Source organism: Populus nigra, chromosome 12, assembly GCF_951802175.1.
Source record: "Populus nigra chromosome 12, ddPopNigr1.1, whole genome shotgun sequence".
In the NCBI taxonomy this organism is placed as follows: Eukaryota; Viridiplantae; Streptophyta; class Magnoliopsida; order Malpighiales; family Salicaceae; genus Populus; species Populus nigra.
In genome coordinates, this window is record NC_084863.1 from 1,781,174 (window position 1) to 1,799,430 (window position 18,257).

The 18,257-nt window shown below is 34.7% G+C and overlaps 3 protein-coding genes across 4 annotated transcripts; 1 reads left to right on the plus strand and 2 right to left on the minus strand.

Moving 5' to 3' along the window:
• Positions 1 to 210: 210 nt before the first annotated feature.
• On the plus strand, positions 211 to 5,250 carry LOC133669991 (glutathione synthetase, chloroplastic). Its single transcript, XM_062090367.1, has 12 exons — positions 211 to 677; positions 1,000 to 1,169; positions 1,563 to 1,638; positions 1,769 to 1,899; positions 2,540 to 2,662; positions 2,743 to 2,823; positions 3,117 to 3,197; positions 3,298 to 3,367; positions 3,544 to 3,665; positions 4,155 to 4,294; positions 4,381 to 4,573; positions 4,741 to 5,250. The coding sequence occupies exons 1-12, from the start codon at positions 273 to 275 to the stop codon at positions 4,862 to 4,864; spliced, it is 1,716 nt and encodes a 571-aa protein (XP_061946351.1). The 5' UTR covers positions 211 to 272; the 3' UTR covers positions 4,865 to 5,250.
• Positions 5,251 to 5,856: 606 nt separating this feature from the next.
• Positions 5,857 to 9,320, minus strand: LOC133669992 (uncharacterized). Of its 2 annotated transcripts, XM_062090368.1 has the most exons (4): positions 8,687 to 9,320; positions 8,323 to 8,530; positions 6,913 to 6,936; positions 5,857 to 6,501 (listed from the first exon to the last, which is right to left on the minus strand). In XM_062090368.1, the coding sequence occupies exons 2-4, from the start codon at positions 8,510 to 8,512 to the stop codon at positions 6,131 to 6,133; spliced, it is 585 nt and encodes a 194-aa protein (XP_061946352.1). In that variant the 5' UTR covers positions 8,513 to 8,530; positions 8,687 to 9,320; the 3' UTR covers positions 5,857 to 6,130. The 2 variants fall into 2 exon arrangements, with proteins under 2 accessions (XP_061946352.1, XP_061946353.1); XM_062090369.1 differs by lacking the exon at positions 8,687 to 9,320 and having other exon boundaries at positions 8,323 to 8,679.
• Positions 9,321 to 15,961: 6,641 nt separating this feature from the next.
• On the minus strand, positions 15,962 to 18,057 carry LOC133669480 (cytochrome P450 93B2-like). The gene is made up of 2 exons (XM_062089642.1): positions 17,068 to 18,057; positions 15,962 to 16,982 (listed from the first exon to the last, which is right to left on the minus strand). The coding sequence occupies exons 1-2, from the start codon at positions 18,040 to 18,042 to the stop codon at positions 16,314 to 16,316; spliced, it is 1,644 nt and encodes a 547-aa protein (XP_061945626.1). The 5' UTR covers positions 18,043 to 18,057; the 3' UTR covers positions 15,962 to 16,313.
• Positions 18,058 to 18,257: the final 200 nt, after the last annotated feature.

Consider the following 18,257-nt stretch of genomic DNA (forward strand, 5'->3'; position numbering starts at 1 on the left):
TATACTCTCAATATTTTCTTAATTATAATTGTCACTGAAAACTTGGATAAAATCTTATTGGAAGGGTGATATTAAGAAAAAGTTTATAGTAGAGGGATGAGATAAAAAAGAGAGTAGAGGGATCACATTAAGAGAATGTCAAGAGTAGAGGTACGAAATAGGAGACTAATTCCATGACATCAACATCAAGAATTCATTAAAGTAATCAAAATGTAATAAAACAAGTGTCCTAATCCAAATCTTCTTTCTCTTCGCCAAAAGAGAGAGCCAACATGGGAATCTCTTATTCATCCCCTCTTTCACCGTCTCTTTCCACCACTACTCTTAAAATCACTCATTCCTCTCTTTTCCTCTGCACATCAAAAGCAAACCCAGGAACAATATCAGATTCTACTTTTAGTCACACCAATAATATCAGCTTGAATAATCTCCAAAAACCCACAAAAAAGTTTGGATCTTTTTATTATTGTTCACATAACGCCACCTGTTTAGGCTCAAAGATTGTACCTTTGAAGTGTTTTGACAAAGCAAGGGAAATGGAGACTCAAGAGGGAGTTGCTCAAAAACCCACGATTGATATTCATGGTATTGATGAAGAGTTGGTTCAAAAGATGGTCTATGATGCTCTTGTTTGGAGTTCTCTTCATGGCCTTGTTGTTGGTGATAGAAGCGTTCAGGTCTGTGGATATATGTCCTTCTGTCAATGAAATCTAACATAATTCAGAGTCATGGTTATGAATGATTGAGCTCTTTGGATTATTGTTTTGATTCACCATAAAGTGAGAGTGTCCTAAATATATATTGGTAGCGATTGCTTGATTAGTTGATAATCATTTGGATAATCGTCTGGTATGTTCTCTGCATTAGTGTTCATGATAATACTGAAAGCCAAAAGTTTACTTCTGGTTCACCCAAGTTTTGTTTAGTGTTGGCATCAAGGTAATAGCATAGTGGCATGTGTAAGGTAAGATAGGAATAATGGGGTTATTGGATTTGTAGAGATCAGGAAAAGTACCTGGAGTGGGCATGGTACATGCGCCATTTTCCCTGCTGCCTGTGACATTCCCAGAAAGTCATTGGAAGCTAGCATGTGAAGTAGCACCTATCTTCAATGAGCTCATTGATCGTGTGAGTTTGGATGGGAAATTTCTACAGGATGCTTTATCCAGGTACTTTGAGTTACGCATACCTAAATAATAGGCTTTCTTTTGTTTCCAAAGCAAGTAGCAATAATTCCACTAGGCTATCATTTCTAAGCTCATGGCCTGATACATGTCTCTTCAGTGCGTCAATCAAAATATCAAATACGGTTATTGGCCCCTTTTGCCAACTTATAGCTGGAACCTTTGGAGTTTTGGTCTGCAACATGTTCGTCTTACCACATTTTGTTTTGCTGAACTTTCTAAATCTTTTTCAGAATATTTTGTTACTATTTGTTGTGGTTCCCGTGCATTGTTCAGCTTCATCTCTTTTGATTCAGGGTGTCATTTTTGTCTTTGTTTGAAATTTACTCAATATATTGGTAATCCATGTGAACTGATATTTTTTTTCTGAAACCGCAGAACGAAGAAAGTGGATGCCTTTACATCGAGACTTATAGATATTCATTCCAAGATGCTAGAAATTAACAAGAGTGAAGTAAGTTTATTTCAGTTAGGCATTTATATGTATCATGTTTGTTAGCTTTGGTTTGTTTAAATTGGATTTAGGGAAACAATTGGTTTTCATATGGTTAGTAGATGCTGATTTCTTTTGAACACTTATGCAGGAGATACGCTTGGGTTTACATCGATCAGATTATATGCTTGATGAACAAACTAAATTACTCCTCCAAATAGAGCTAAATACAATTTCATCTTCATTTCCTGGCCTCAGTTGTCTTGTCAGTGACCTTCACAGGTTAAGGAACTTATATTATCTCTGAATTTTTGTACTTTATTCTTAGCTATATTAGCTTTTACTTCAGTTTTGGCTTGGAGTTGAGTTTAAGGACATTATAGATACTTTTTTGTTTTAATTTTTTTTCTTATCATAGTGATACTGGATTTAATGTCTAGCTATGAATTTGGTCATGGTTTGGCAGATAACATCTAAAAGTAAGCAGTGAAGTAGATTAGGCTTGTTATGGTTAAATTTCCATGTTTCATTGAGTTTGGTGTTGCAGAGTTTACAGAGGAAGCAGCTCGGCAGAGTTTTCAGTTGTGAAATCAAATATAGCTCATGTAAACCAGAGGCAGGGTATAGGGTTTAGAATAGCCTAATAGTCACAGGTTTTGTAGCATCCATTTGACGTAGCTTTGAATTTTGTTCCATATATTTTGCCTGGGACATTTCAGTCAGTTTCCCCACACTGTCAACCCACTCACCTTCATTAAGTGACATTGAACATCATTATTGTTTTCCAGCCTATCACATCTGTATGCTGAAGTCTTCTAACATTAAGGTGTGCTATGACGCACAGAACTTTGGATTGCAACCATTCATAAGTTCACAAAAGGCAAGCAACCAAGAAACGTAACCTTTCTGTTTATTATTGCAGGAGCTTGCTTAAGTACTATGGAGAACATATTGGATTAGATTCCAGTAGAATACCTGGAAACACTTCTGTTGATAAGTTTGCAGAGGCGTTGGCTAAAGCTTGGACTGAGTATAATAACTCTAGGTTGGATCTGAATTAAAGGCTCTTTGTTTCTTTCTGCTTCTAGACTGTCTTGGTTAGTAATTTGTCAATATGTTGCACAGGGCTTTGGTTCTGGTGGTTGTTCAACCTGAAGAACACAACATGTATGATCAACATTGGCTTTGTGCAGCATTGAAGGAAAGATATCCTTTTCACTTGCAATATTGTCTCTCATGTGTGGAGTTCCCGTATTGTTTCTGAAATATGTTTTCTTATCACAAAGAAAATCGAGATATAGTTATGGATAGAATAAATACAGACAAGTTTTTTTTTAATGAATATCAAAAGTTTGAAAAGTGATGAAATGTTCATCAATTCCAAAATTTATTTATTGGTGAAGCACAACATTTCAGAAATCACTTTCCAGATAATTAAATTTTAGCCAAAAAGCTTTCCATGGAGTTCAAAAGTGATTTGTTCCTTAGCTTTATAACACGCATAATGTCACAACTATTCGGAAAACATTGGCAGAAATAGACAAGGATGGGGAAATTCTACCAGATGGAACTCTTCTTCTGTATGTAACTTCCTTCATGCCATGGAAATCTAGTATCACCTTTCTAGAAGTTTTCTATGTTAGTATTTCCGACTTTAATATGCTAAACATGCATTTGCAGAGGTGGAAAAGAAATTTCAGTTGTTTATTTTAGAGCTGGTTATGCACCTACTGATTATCCTTCAGAAGCTGTAAGAATTTATTCATTTTTTTTTATTCTGCTGCTGCTGCTGCTTGCTATCTTGATTCAAGTATGCTCCAAAAGATACTGATTTTTACCTTTAAATGTTACTTCTATGAATAAAGAATGTTGTTACCTGGAATATGATTGATATTATACGGGTGTTTGATGCTCATTGTTTACTAGGAATGGAGAGCTAGGTTTCTTATGGAGCAGTCATCAGCTGTCAAGTGCCCATCCATATCTTATCATTTAGCTGGAACCAAAAAGATTCAACAAGAACTTGCAAAACCCAATATGCTTGAAAGGTAGTAAATTTTTGCAAGATGAACTCTTCCACCTTTTTCCAAATCATTTTTGGTTTATGTATTTTCCTTTTTGGCAAATGTCCTCTAAGGATGTTTACCAGATGCTGAAAAAAAGAATTTGTAATTGTCTAACGCATGTTATTTGTTAAGTGAAGTTGGAATCTAACCTTGTGGCTCATAAGGTGAATGATTTTCTTCCTTTTTGACCACAACAACTGCCAAATCTGTATATATTAGTGGCATATGCCTTTGCATGGAGGCCAGTTGATCTAGCCATCTAGGTTTGCCTCAAGAAACATTATAACATGTTTTCAAGTGCCAATTGGTTAGAATTTGAAAGGTATACTCTACCCTTGCAAATGTTTCTGGCTAGATGGATTCTGGTTGGAGAGTATGAGTAGCTCATTGGTCCCTTAAATTTTAGAAGAGAAGCAGCATTCACTGCTCTCAATTGGTGATCCCTTAAACATTGATTTTGTATTTTCGTAGATTTCTAGAGAACAAAGAGGACATTGCCAAATTGCGGAAATGCTTTGCTGGATTATGGAGTCTGGATGATTCAGATATCATAAAAAAAGCCATTGAGAGGCCTGATCTCTTTGTGATGAAGCCCCAAAGAGAAGGCGGAGGTTTCTTATTTCTGAATTCACTTTGATATTCTTCTTGTTGCTGTTGGGTTTGGTGTTTTACAGACAATGAGATCATTTCCTTTCAGGAAACAATATCTACGGTGATGATGTGAGGACAAACCTTCTAAGATTGCAGAAAGAAGGAAGCGAAGAGGATGCTGCTTACATCCTAATGCAAAGAATTTTTCCTATGGTTTCGCCCACATTTTTGGTGCGTGAGGGCATTTGCCACAAAGATCATGCCATATCAGAACTTGGAGTATATGGTGCTTACTTGAGGTATGTAACCCGTGCATCAAAATATGTCACTATATGGTTTTTTTTCTATTAAAATATTTGTATATTTAAAAAAAGAAAAGAAAAGGAGGAAGAGAATTTGAATTGACCAATACACCACCAAACATCATTTCTTTCACATTTATGCTTGAAGTTTTTGGTATGTGCAGGAACAAGGAGAAAGTTATCATAAATGAGCAGTGTGGATACTTGATGCGGACAAAGGTATCTTCATCAAATGAAGGAGGAGTTGCAGCTGGATTCGCAGTCTTGGACAGTATATACTTGAATTAACAGAGTAGCTTAATAATTTCTCCAAGTGGGTTTATTTTCTTAACCCAAAGACTTAATGGTTAACTTCGCATGTGTGCTAACAGCTTTCAGCACCAGATTTGACAATTGTTCAGATAAATGGGTCCTCGAGTCAAGTTTTTCTCGAGAAAAAAAAAAATTGTCCCACCATTTCCATATTTTTTCAGAAAGAAACATTGAGAGGCAGGAGTTCCCTTTCTTACCCTGTTCCCACTTTCTGATGGGTGGTTTTCCTTCCCGGCATTTTTGTAATAAATCATTTGTAACTGTATCAGCAAACAAAGCAATTTGGAACCATACACGGCTACTCAAAATTTTATAATACAGCAACTGTGATAAGTAAAATTCAAGTGAGATTTGTAATTTAATACAGCTGGTTGGAGCAATTGTATTGAACTCTAGCTGCTATGTTGTGGTGCCTGAATCGTCATATTCTAATGATTTTGCCTCACTGCTCCTCCCGCAAAGAAAAGTGAAGTAGGGCAGGTTCAGGTAGTGCAAGCAATGATTCACAATATGTGGCGATAAAATGGGCTGCAGGAAGATAAACCTGTAGAAATTTCTCTGAAAGATGTAAAAATTGGAAGAAGGTATTTTCATGGGATGCATACAATTAGGGTCAATGAAGGGATTATGTCAAAGCTTCAAAACGAAAACCAATCTATCTCCTTGCTGGACGTCCCTTATTCTCTTACAACAGCTCAAAGAAAAATCATTTTGTTTTGCAGTACATAAAATTACAAAGAAATGCTTGTATCAGAGTGGTGAAATGAAGAATCATTTATGTATAAGCACTTGAGGGTCTAGTTGCTGTGGTCAATCATGTGACTTGTTCCGTTCCTGTCCCGGGTTCGACCCTCTATGTGCACGCCTGTCACCCCCGCGGTGTCTAACCTGCCCCTGAGCTTGCAGGATGTCTAGTGGGCCGTGGGAAATAGTCGTGGTGCGCGCAAGCTGGCCCGGACACCCACATGAATAAAAAAAAAGAATCATTTATGTATAATCATTCCAGTGTTCTAATTTCCTTTGCATATAAGGCATCCTAATGATGACTCCATATTGAAAAGAGTAGCTAAAAAGTGCAAAAAGAATATTTATATACACAAGAGACCCCTGTAAAAAAGGGTTAAACAAGCTACTCCACATTCTAAAACCTAATGATTTTCTTTTTTTTTTTTCTTTTTTGATTTGATGGCAGGGGGTATATTTGAGTCAACTTATGTGTCAAAATTCTTTTCTTGGCTGATCTTAATGGCGCACCTCTCCGATCGGATTTGTCTTTTTTAGGCTATGAATAGTGTTATTGTCTGCATAAGTTATATTTTCTCCCCACCCCAGTTCTAGAGCTCGTTGCTCCCACAATGCTGTAAGTTTACGCTCCTCCACCAGTCCAGCCTCGGCTCTCTCCCTTCCTGCTTCGCAAGTTTCTGTGTGCGCACTGCATTTTTGTGCTTCGGTTTGATATTGTAAAGAAATTCTCCTAGCAGTTGTTACCAAATTCCTTGTCTGCTCCAATGTTTCATTAGCTACTCTTTTTTGTAAATCAATCTCCTCTGATATTAAATCAGCTACACCCTTCTTCATTTCTTCACTTATTTCTGGATCGTGCTTGCCACATTCTGCAAATACAATATTAAGACTTCTGATAACTTGGTAAAACTAGCTTGACAAAGAATACGGGTAAATCATCTTTAGTAGAGTATAAATCTTCCATTAATTGTATATGCAATTAAGATATGGAGAAAGGCGTTCATCTGGTGAAGTGAGCAAATGTTCCAGTATGAAAATCTCATTTACTGAACTTTCCCTTCAATTAGAATTTTGTTAGTTCAAAACTCGACATAGAAAAGAGGAAGCAAATTTTTTGTCCGATTTCAAAGTTTCAACATGAGGATGTTGAATAACATGATTTGAGTAACAAAAATCACGTGTATAAAGGGTTAAATGTGGGGGCCATTTCATTCAATCTCCAAGGAAAGGAAAGGAAACCACAGTTTAAACAGTAAAGAAAGCAAGAAAGTACGACTGACCTGGATATGAGTTGTTGATAAATTCTGCAGAACAAGAGATGTTAAAACGAAGTTATTGGAAACATCAATGTTTTTAACCAGAAGGAAAGCAGCTAAAGGATTTCGAAGTAACTTCAGAATACACAGAAACAGACAATCAAGATCAAAATGATCCCTAACGAAAATCCGCCAGTGTACCTGATTTCTAGCACGTAGAACGTTTAAAAAAAGTGGCACTGATCTCAGATTCTCTATGTAGAAGTCTAGTGCTTCCCTAAAGTGTATTTGAACATTTTCATTTCATAAAGGAATGAATTTAGATGCATAATAAAAGGGCACTCTAGCATCCAATCAGAAAAAAAGGGGTATCCTAGCATCACCTTCAACATATAATCAGCAATCAAATGGTGCTATTGTTTAATGATGTTTATGTGACTTGAAAAATACTATTGCAGTTGGTGTTCTGCTTTGATATTCATCGAGTTGAACCAAAAAAAAGCCCTTTTAACCCAAAGCAGAAGATAGCCAATATTCCAACACTCTAATTAACATCAAATGGTTTGATAACACAGTTGAACACTTTTGAACTTAGAAAAGTTTTGCAACCAAGGTGAATTCCTTCAACTTTTCAGTTGTTAAAGCAGAGATTCATACAAATGTCCATGCTATCTGCCATGGAGACAGTTCTTCACTTAACTAACAGCATTTCATTGGTGTATGATGCAAATTGATGTCGTGTTTCATGGGGTTGACAGGAAATCTACCATGAACGTACTTGAAGTTGTTCTTTGGGCATGAGCTTGACAAAAGCTAATACTTTGGTGCAATCACTACCCTAAAACTAAAAAATAGATGATGAAAAATGTGCATGAAAGGATAGCCTCATAAATTTCTCACAGAAGGATAGTATAACATCAAATGAGACCTTGTATTCCTGGTACTACCCTGAACTCACAAAACCTCAAGACATTTACTAAATCTAAAATTGGGGTTTTCAATATAACCCTTTCAACCTTCAACCTCACAAGCCATACTCACTTAATCAACCAAAGATTTATGCTTTTTCCTTATTTCCTAGCATAAATTGGCAGGACATATCCCTTGAAGGACTAATCAAATGTACCAGCCTACATTGGAGACTTTTTCTTTTTTTATCAGAATAAATCTCATTGAGAAATTATCCATCATAACATAAAGTGATGTTAATCACATACACAGATTACTGATTAATCAATTGCCATTTATGAACGCATCGCAAGAGACCATAAAACTGAAACTAAACTCTCAAAACAAAAATAGTGCATTTTTTTTTATACAGAAGTAAAAAAATCTACTAAAAGAAGGCACATTTTTATGGCATCAAAACAGATCCAAAAATGCAAACTAACTAACACCCATGTTTAGAAAGGTCGGTAAGAAGCTTTTACTCACCTAATGTCAATGATAAGTCCACTTCAAAGCAATTGCAATCACAAAAGCATGAAGCTTGCGCATCATTTGAACTCCCCTTCGAAAACAATCCAGGTCCAACAATGTAGACAACACAGAACATAGCCACCAGCGCCAAAACCACCCGTAAAGCACCATTACTAAACCCATAATGCTCTGATGTATAAGCCATCTCTGCAGTTCCCTCTTTCTACAATCAAAAAACAAAGAAACAGAACCCAAAATACCAAACTTTATTTTTTGCTTTCAAAGAAATGAACTAAACAACCAAAACCCAGATATCAAAAACCAAACTTATATTTGCAGAACATGAAAAACACAGAATTTCAAGATGTGGGTCACGCACAATTTGGAGATCAGGTAGTCCAACTACAAAACTCGACAACGATTCTGCTCTTTATCCTTACTAAAAAATGCAACTTCAGCGAATGAATGTGCGTAGAAGAAATGTCTGTTTTTGAGTTTTTTGAGGAGATAAAAGAGACCCCAGATCCCTATAAAGTGAAAAGGAAATTTACAAGACTTGGAAATGAGTGAACTTGTTGTCAGAGAAAAAGAGAGATACTGTGGGAAAGGGAGAAAATGTTGAAGTGGAGCATTAGTACTTAAGTCTTGTATTACTAACACTCCATTGCTTTTCTTTAATCATTCTGATTGCTACATTTGTTGGTGTTAAATAAGATTTGAGAGGCTAATGAAGTTGCAGTAATCTGGTTGTGTTTACAGGCTGTAACTTGGTGCGATCCTTACTTATCAAACAGTTCGTCAAATACATGAAAAACTTCACTGGAGATAAACACTTGTTCTTTGATGAGCACAATCAAAACAACGATAGACACTGTTGTCCATTTTTGCATGCTAGATTGATAAGTTATTTTAACGTTCAAAAAAGAATTTCTTGCTGGAGAGGCTTGATTACAAAGGATAACATTAAAAAAAATAAATTAAGCAAGGGAGGGCTATATTTGGTTTAAAGGTATTTGACAATACAAGAGGGTCTTCATGAACATTAAAGGCCATCGTCCTTGAGGCCGAAGTTGAGTATTTATCGCTCGTAGGCATTAATCTCTAGCAAAAGTACCCTTCATGGGAGGAAATCGCCAGCACAACTTGGGACCACAGTTCTGCATTCTCGGATGTCACGCTACGAGGACGTTTGTCATAGCCTCATGAATTTTCTCATGAATGGACGGTTATCTACTGTTTTTTTAAAATATTTTTTAATTTAAAATGTGTTAAAATAAGATTATTTTTTTCATATTTTAGTTTATTTTTTATACCTCTAATTAAAATCATTTAAAAATAATTAAAAATATTAATTTAATATTTTTTTAACAAGAAAAGAAATTTAAAAAACATATTTAAAAAAAAGTAACACATGATTTTCATGTTTTTACAACAATATTGTACCATTGTAACAAAAGATATTAAGGTCTGTTTGAAAATACACTAACTTATATTTTAAAGTAATTTTTAAAAGTGTATTTGCTATAAAAAATTTATTTTTAACATTAACACTTCAAAACAATCTAAAAATATATAAAAAATAATTTTTAGAAAAAAATCAAAATTTTGAGAAACATTATCTCAATGTGTTATTTAATGATTTTGATTTGTTGATATCAAAAATAAAATAAAAATTATTTTAATATATTTTTAAATAAAAAATATTTTAAAAAGTATTTTGCACCACAATACCAAACACACACTAAGCATTTGGAAACACATTTGAGACCATGTTTTCCAAACTATTAATTTTTTTTTAAAAAAAAATTTTATATTTTTAAATCATTTTGATATACTATATTAAAAATAATTTTTTTTAAATAATATTATTTTAATATAATTTTAAATAAAAAAACACTTTAAAAATCAATTATAATAATCAATCCAAGATGGGGTATCAATATTGTATATTGCCTATTGCAAGTCATAGAAGAAGCTCCTCAGATTTTCTTGCAAGTAAGCTCAATTCAACAAGCTCGAGCTTGCCTGAAGAAATTAATTTTGTTGGATTGTCAATTATTATAACAACCGAAACATTAGATCATTGACATGCAAATAAGTCTTAATAATATTACAATCAATTTCATACCTTGGTGTTCCTCTTTGAGAGATGACCCTAGCTCGGAGTCAAACCCAATACATATCGTTTCCGATATGTTTTCCATCAGAAACCTACAATCAGTGCAGATTGAATCAAAGAATTTTCACTTAAATATCGAGGAAGCCTATTCACACATGTGCCTGAGGAACCATTTTCTTTGTCTGAGTCGTCTGCTACATGATCAAACAATTGGATAAATTTTGCAATTAACACCCAAAATATACTTAAATATCAAAATAGCACAGGATGAAAGAGTTTTGTTAAAATAGCACAATTTGAAGATACCACGTTTTTGAACATTTACATTCTCAAGAAGACTGCTTTGATAAACAACTCGATATTTGATAAAATATTTATATTGTAGTAAAAACGGTCATAACATTTTGACTGGTGTAAAATTTTGGGTCATTTCGTGTTTTAATCTTGAAAAGGTTTATAAAATCATACTTTTTGTTTACTTAAAATTTTATTTACATTATAATTTAATTTAGAGAGTTAAAATATTTATAATTTTATCAAAAATTAAACAGGGTTTTCTCTATATAAGAATTATATCCAAAATTTTATCCCACTTAAAAAAACTATCAAAAACCACATTAACCGGTATCAACAAATTCTAACTAAACTCAACATATTCTGATATTCCATAATTATAAGTAACCACATGAATAAAAAAAAAACATATATACATTCAAAAGGTTGAAATAGGGCTTACGATTAATTTGGGAGGCTTACGCAATGCAATAGTCATCTCTTATATTTATATGATTAGAGCAGCATATAATAGTTATTGTATAGTGCACTGCGCAGTATAATTCTATACAAGGAAAATACAATATTTTCTAAATTACAAAACATTTCATAATATAAAATGAATATAAAATAATTCAACAATATAATATTCAAGTAATCTTAAAATACATAAACATAATTCATCTATCTATCTATATCTATAATGTTTACTGGATGATCCGGGCTCATTACTAGCACAACCGGATCTATTTAGTTAATGTTGTACTTCATAAGCACAATATTTAGTGATATCGCGTTTTAAAAATGCAACAATGTCAAACTATGTTATTTCATCAAATCTTTTTCAAACGGTATCAATTCCTCCAATTTTTTAACTTTACTGTGCTAATTTGACAAAAAAAAAAAAACCCTAAAAAAATCATGTACCAAAAGTAGCCAAAAGTAGCCACAAGGACTCAATCGACATGGGTCATGATGCAGGATTCATAAACTTTGGGTCTTGATGCATGACCTATCATCATTGAATCCTGATACTAGACGCAAGAGAATTAAATCTTAACAGAATTGAGAGCGGAGACAGGATTCAATCGAAATGGAAACTGAGGCATGACCCAGGAGAATTGGGTGCTGTGGCATGACTCATTTCCTTTGTTCCTGACGCAGGAGGTTGGCAGGCCAGCAGGGGTGGTGTAAAATAAAAGTAATCTTTATGTGCCCAACTCAGACGTTATGCCAATAAACAACGAACATCGAACATGTATATGTGATGTGGGTGGTCGGCCATAGGCACGGCTGCCGAGGTTCGGCGAGTGGTGCGCGGTGGGTGGTCGGCCATTGTGTTCGGTCGGTGGGCTCCAGGCGAGAGAGAGAGGGGCCGGCCAAAAAAATTCAAAAAAAAGCAACATTTTTTCCTTCTTCCCCGCTGCCTGTTCGGGGGGGAAGAAGAAAGATGAACAGTGTCGTTCAAAACGACACCGTTCTGCTCTTTCCCTTTTTTTTTTTTTTTTTTTTGAATGGATGAAACGGCGTCGTTTTGGATAAAACGCGCCGTTTCATTTAAATGTGGCGCCAGAACGCGCCAAAGTCCAAATCAGCCCTCAATCATCTTTTGTCCCTTCAATTGCATCCCTGCCGAATTCGAACCCCGTCCCTATATTTGGCCGCGTTTTTCACTTTGGTCCTTGGCCTCTGAATTATGCAATTGAGCCCTCAATTGACCAAATAACTTCAAATTTCTTCAATTAAGTCCCTAATTGGCCCTTAAACTTCAATATTTATGCAATTAAGCCCCTGATTTGACTTAATAAATTCCTAAAAAATATATTTTGGCCCCAGAACTTAAATTTCTTCCAATTAAAGCCCAAATTGACTTAAAAATCAATTTTTCTTGCAATCAAATCCCCTATAAAATCATTTAAAAATCCAATTAAATCCAAAAACATCCAAATTTGGGCTTTTCTCCTCCAATTCAAATTTTCCTTCTCAACAGGGCTCTCATCCTTCAAGAATATACTGTCAAAAATCCAATCTTTGTATTTTTAACCTCCTTGACTGATTTTTCTGACCATTTGCTGAGCGCTTCTGCCTCCTGTTATTTTTCTAACCTCCTTTGGCTATTTATTTTATTTCATTTATTTGGGGACCCAAAAATAGGTTACAACACCAATCACCCCCATTGGCATTAATTTATCCGCAACTTTTGATAAGCAATCCTTTCAGGAGAGGGTCCCCATTATTCTAGCATTTCTTCCTCTGTGTGATGGATGGCCAAGCTGTATTCTCCACCGGGCCCTCCTGCATTATTCCAAACTCACAGTTCTCAGGATTAATATTTAAGAACTCAAATTGCTCGACTGCCCACTTGAACCACTTCATAAGGATTAATTACTCGACAAGTTGTCACATGTGAGATACCATTCTAAGGTTCAAGTCATGGGCATGATCTTTGTGAAGCCTATTCAAGTCCATGTCCCTCCACAGATATTCAAGAAACCTGCGAGAAAAAGAAGAAGAAGGACTTAGTATTCTTTCTGTTATTAAGGGTTTTATTTTTTTCATGCCAGTAACTTGTAAAGCAAGAGTTCAATTTTTGTAATAGATTCACCACTTGATGATCACTATATCAAAAAGCAGCCAAAAAAAAAAAGCATGAACCAAAGAAGTTTGAGTCTCACTTCTACCATGTCACGCAAAAATAAGAACTTGCACACTAATAACTATCTAATAAGTGGTCTAGTGGTAAGAGTTTGGTATTAAAAGATTTGTCTTCCTGTGATCTCAGGTTCGAGCCATGTAATTGTTAATATGATAGTCACTGAAGGCTCACATGATCGTTAATTTCAGGACCCGTGAGATTAGTCGAGATGCGCATAAACTGACCCAGACATCCACATTAATAATAATAACAAGAAAAAAAACTCGCACACCAAGCCTCACCGAAATAACCAATAAGGAAAGCTAGAAGTTCTTTTCTTAATCAGGAAAACAGACATTTGAGGTTCAAGGAACTACAAGACTAATTTTGAAGGATTTCTCTCATGAATTAACCACAGGCAGATAGCAGATCCTAGTAAAGAAAACCACATGGGGTGGCACCAAATAAAAAAGATTCATGAATTCCCCCGTCGGAGATCTAATTTCGCTAATTGTAGCCAAAAGTAGCCACAAGGACTCAATCGACATGGGTCATGATGCAGGATTCATAAACTTTGGGTCTTGATGCATGACCTATCATCATTGAATCCTGATACTAGACGCAAGAGAATTAAATCTTAACAGAATTGAGAGCGGAGACAGGATTCAATCGAAATGGAAACTGAGGCATGACCCAGGAGAATTGGGTGCTGTGGCATGACTCATTTCCTTTGTTCCTGACGCAGGAGGTTGGCAGGCCAGCAGGGGTGGTGTAAAATAAAAGTAATCTTTATGTGCCCAACTCAGACGTTATGCCAATAAACAACGAACATGTATATGTGATGAATTAATGATTACTTGACTTCATCAATTAAGCCTTTTAATACAAAATTAACTTTACATTTAAAAATGTTTTATTAGTGAAACGAACCAACCTGTGTTGGCTAGGGCCACATATGTATTAGTCAATTACTGGTTTATAGTTTCGTAGTATGTTGTTGGATAACTTTTTCTTACAAAATAAAAATATTAAAATTATATTAAATTATTTGATATTATTATTAAACTTGAGTCAACATATTAACCATAAAATTTTCAAACCCTAATTATTATTTAGCCTGATTTTAATATTAAATTGTATAGAAGTTGTCTCTCAACTTATCCTAATCGATTTGAGGAATCCAAAATCAATTAAAATAATTAATAAAAAATATGGTTTGAATTTAAAAAAAAATCAAGATATATCTTTTTTAATATTGGGATGCTAACATATTTGGTTGGTATGAGTTTTATGACAAACCAAAAATAATTTATGGAGGTAAATTCATAATCAAGCAAAGAAAATAATCAAGAATAATTTATTTTTTTTTAAAAAAAACTCACCTCCCTCACTCATTCCATATAATTGACTTGCTCGGTTTGTATTTATGATGAACTCAAAGCATAAAGTTTAACTTCAACTCTTTTAAAATTTGATAGATTTAGATTTCGTTCAGGCTTTTCTCAAACCCAGTTTAATTTTTTATCGCTATTTAAGATCAATAATATACACACAAGCAGGCCAAAACACCTATATTAATTAAAAAAGAGTAGCTAGTCGTCACAGTAGTATTTTCTAGAGAGGCAATCCTGCTGAATTTCGGAGCCACGCTTCTGTCCCGGTGGCTGTATGTGGATGATTGCAACCAGATTAGAAAGGCTGGTAGGGTGGATGTCAGGATCAAGGCACGCCAAATCAGGTAAAGAATTTATGTTAACAAATAGATCGATCTGGCATATCCCACAGTTAGAGATAATGTGATTTTTTTTAATAAAAAAACAAAAACAAAAAAATGCAAAACCTCGACTAATTGTTGCACCAGCAACAACAACATGTATATTTGATGAACTGTTAATTACTTGACTTCATCAAGTAAGCCTTTTAATTAATACAAAATTAACTTAAATTTAAAAATGTTTAATTAGTGAACGAACCTACCTGTGTTGGATAGGGCCACATATCTATTAGTTAATAATTGCTAGTTTATAGCTCGTATATATATTATGTTGTTGGATAATTGTTTTTTTTTAATATTTAAATTATATTGAATTATTTGATATTGTTATTAAACTCAAGTCAATAGATTAATTTTGAAATTTTCAAACTCTATTTTTTATTTAGCTTGATTTTAAAATTAAATTGTATGAGAGTTGAGTCAATTTATTTTAGTCGATTTGAGAAATTCAAAATCAACCAAAATAACTAATAAAAAAATATGGTTCGAATTTTTTTGTAAAAAATATTAAAATAATATTTTTTTTTAATATTGGAATGTTAATATATTTGATCGGTTTAAGTTTTATGACAAACCAAAATAATTTAAGAATATATTTTTATTAGGATGCTAATAATATTTTTATTTTTCACTTGAGCTTCCTTCTTTGTACGTAGTCTAATGCTTTTGGGAGTTTTCACTTTAAAGATAAGAACAATATTTAGATATCTCAACTTCTTGATTATTTATATATATAAACGTGCATTTCAATTTCAATTTTTATTCATTGATTTACTTACAATAGCACTATATACGTACAATCAAATACTTCAAAAAATATTTAGATGTATAAGCTAAAATATAAACATTGAAATTATAAGAGAAAAAGACGATAATTGTTACGAGCAATAATCATGGAAGGATTACATGCAATTATTCATACATAAGTACCGATGGAGTAGTTGAAACACAAGGAAGCAAGGCTTCATGAAGAAAGAAGATAGTGATACAAATAGACGACGTGCCATAGTAAAAGGAGATAAGAGTAGAATTTTGGGCTTGTTTGTGGGATTAATTAAGGTATGCACAAGCTGTCCTGGTGGTTCGTGGATTATTGCAACCAGATTAGAAATTAAGGCTGGTAGGGTGGATGTCACTGGAGGCGCTTCAAATCAAGTAAAGAATTTATGTTAACAAATAGATCGATCTGGCATATCCCACAACACTTATGGTTGGAAGCTATCGAGTGCTGGACGTGGTACCGGTGCGCACACAAGGTCATGGAGCCTTGGAGCTGTTAAGCCAGGCCTTTCGGTCATATCAACAAGAGCATTGCCCTTGATTTTCACTCCATGTGGATCAGCCACTTTCCACTCGAAACATTGGATCATGGCTGCCAAACTTACAGGTAGTTCCAGCAAAGCCAAAGCAATGCCAGGGCAGCTTCTTCTTCCAGTACCAAAAGGCAACAGCTCATAATGTTGCCCTTTAATGTCCATCGAGGCAGTGGATTGAACCATGTCCCCTTCAGATTTTAGAAACCGTTCAGGTTCAAATTCTAATGGGTTTTTCCAGTACCTGGAGTCTCTTCCAATAGACCAAATGTTCACAAATAACAATGTGTTTTTGGGGATTGTGTATCCATTGATCTTACTTTCTTGAATTGATTTTCTTGCAATCATTGGAATTGGTGGGTGAAGCCTAAAAGTTTCCTTGATGATGGCCTGGATATATGGAAGATTTGGAGAGTCTGATTCTTCTACTAGCCTCTTGTTTCCGACGACTGTATCAATCTCCTGCCGTGCCTTCTCGAGTACCTTTGGATTGTTTATGAGCTCTGCTAGTGCCCATTCAGTTGCAGCTGCCGTTGTGTCCGTTGCAGCTGTTATGAAATCCTTTTGAAAAATGCAACATAAATCAGAAGCAAAACAAATAATAATAATAATAATTCAAGTTACTGTTTTATAGGGTTTTCCTTACCAAAACCAAGGCTTTAATATGCTCTCTAGTTAGCTCTACCTCAGAACTTTTGTCTTCCAATGCATCAAGCATCATGTCCAAAAGATCTTTAACCTTGTATTCTCCTCCACTTTTCTTTCTTTCTATCTCGCGGTTTGTGATAATATTCTCCAACAATGCATCATACCTTCTATGGACATCCTCAAATTTCTTTCTATACCCCTGAAAGTCCAAGTTCCTGCAAAACCAAATGAAATCGGAGACATTAAACTCTCCAAAGATTTGTGTCACCTCACGCACCAAAGTTCTAACACCTTCAGCCTCGTTGTCAGTCCCTGAACACCTCAGACTCAATATAATTTGTGAGATTATGTTGCTTGATAAATTTAGCAACTCTTCAGTGACATTAACACTCTCACAAACTTTAGACTTGTCGTGTAGAACCCCAATGAATTGGCGCAGTTCCTTTCTTCGGACAGGGAGAAATTGGTTAAGTGCCCGGTTACCCAAGAACTCGAACGTGCTCAACTTTTTGATGAATCTCCAATAAGGTCCATAGGGTGCAAAGGCAAAAGAAGAGCTATAGGTAAGGTGATCAATGGCTAAAGAATGCTTGCGGGAAGAGAAGGTGAGGTCGTTTGTCTTGAGGAGTTCTCTAGCGAGTTCTGGTGTGGAAGCCACAACACAAGGGACAGAACCAAGGCGGAGATAGATTATGGGACCATAACAAGAACATAAATCACGAAAAGAACGGTGAATTAGGGGTTGAAGAAGATGGAGATGACCAATGATTGGTAAAGGCCTTGGACCAGGAGGAAGGGAGCCATGCCCTTTATTGGTTAAGATGAAGACTGTAAGCAGAAGAATGGCAAAACCAGCTATTATAAGCTCAAAAATCATGTTGCATAACCAGAACGGAAGTACACACAAGTACAAGGAAACACAGATTTTTTTGTTTCTGTGGTACCAAGGAATCCTGTGTTTCCTTATTGCCATATACTATGCGACGTATGTATATATACACACACTGGTGAGCGAGCGTTTGGAAGTTTAGGTTTTTTTTTTCCCCGTTTTTAAAAAGTATATTTTATTTATAAAAATACTAAAATAATATTTTTTTAGTGTTTTTTATAATTTTATTATATGAATATTAAAAATTTAAAAATATTAAAAATAAATAAATTTAACATATTTTTAAGTAAAAATAATTT

Bases quoted from the DNA above. Each gene is read 5' to 3' on its own strand.
- LOC133669992 (XM_062090368.1), bottom strand. From the start codon at position 8,512: ATGGCTTATACATCAGAGCATTATGGGTTTAGTAATGGTGCTTTACGG. The intron at 6,937-8,322 runs GTGAGTAAAAGC...CTTGTTCTGCAG, and splicing joins GGACTTATCATTGACATTAG to AATTTATCAACAACTCATAT. The intron at 6,502-6,912 runs GTCAGTCGTACT...TTGTATTTGCAG, and splicing joins TATCAACAACTCATATCCAG to AATGTGGCAAGCACGATCCA.
- LOC133669480 (XM_062089642.1), bottom strand. From the start codon at position 18,042: ATGGCAATAAGGAAACACAGGATTCCTTGGTACCACAGAAACAAAAAA. The intron at 16,983-17,067 runs GTAAGGAAAACC...ATTTTTCAAAAG, and splicing joins ATATTAAAGCCTTGGTTTTG to GATTTCATAACAGCTGCAAC.
- LOC133669991 (XM_062090367.1), top strand. From the start codon at position 273: ATGGGAATCTCTTATTCATCCCCTCTTTCACCGTCTCTTTCCACCACT. The intron at 3,666-4,154 runs GTAGTAAATTTT...GTATTTTCGTAG, and splicing joins AAACCCAATATGCTTGAAAG to ATTTCTAGAGAACAAAGAGG. The intron at 4,574-4,740 runs GTATGTAACCCG...TGGTATGTGCAG, and splicing joins GTATATGGTGCTTACTTGAG to GAACAAGGAGAAAGTTATCA.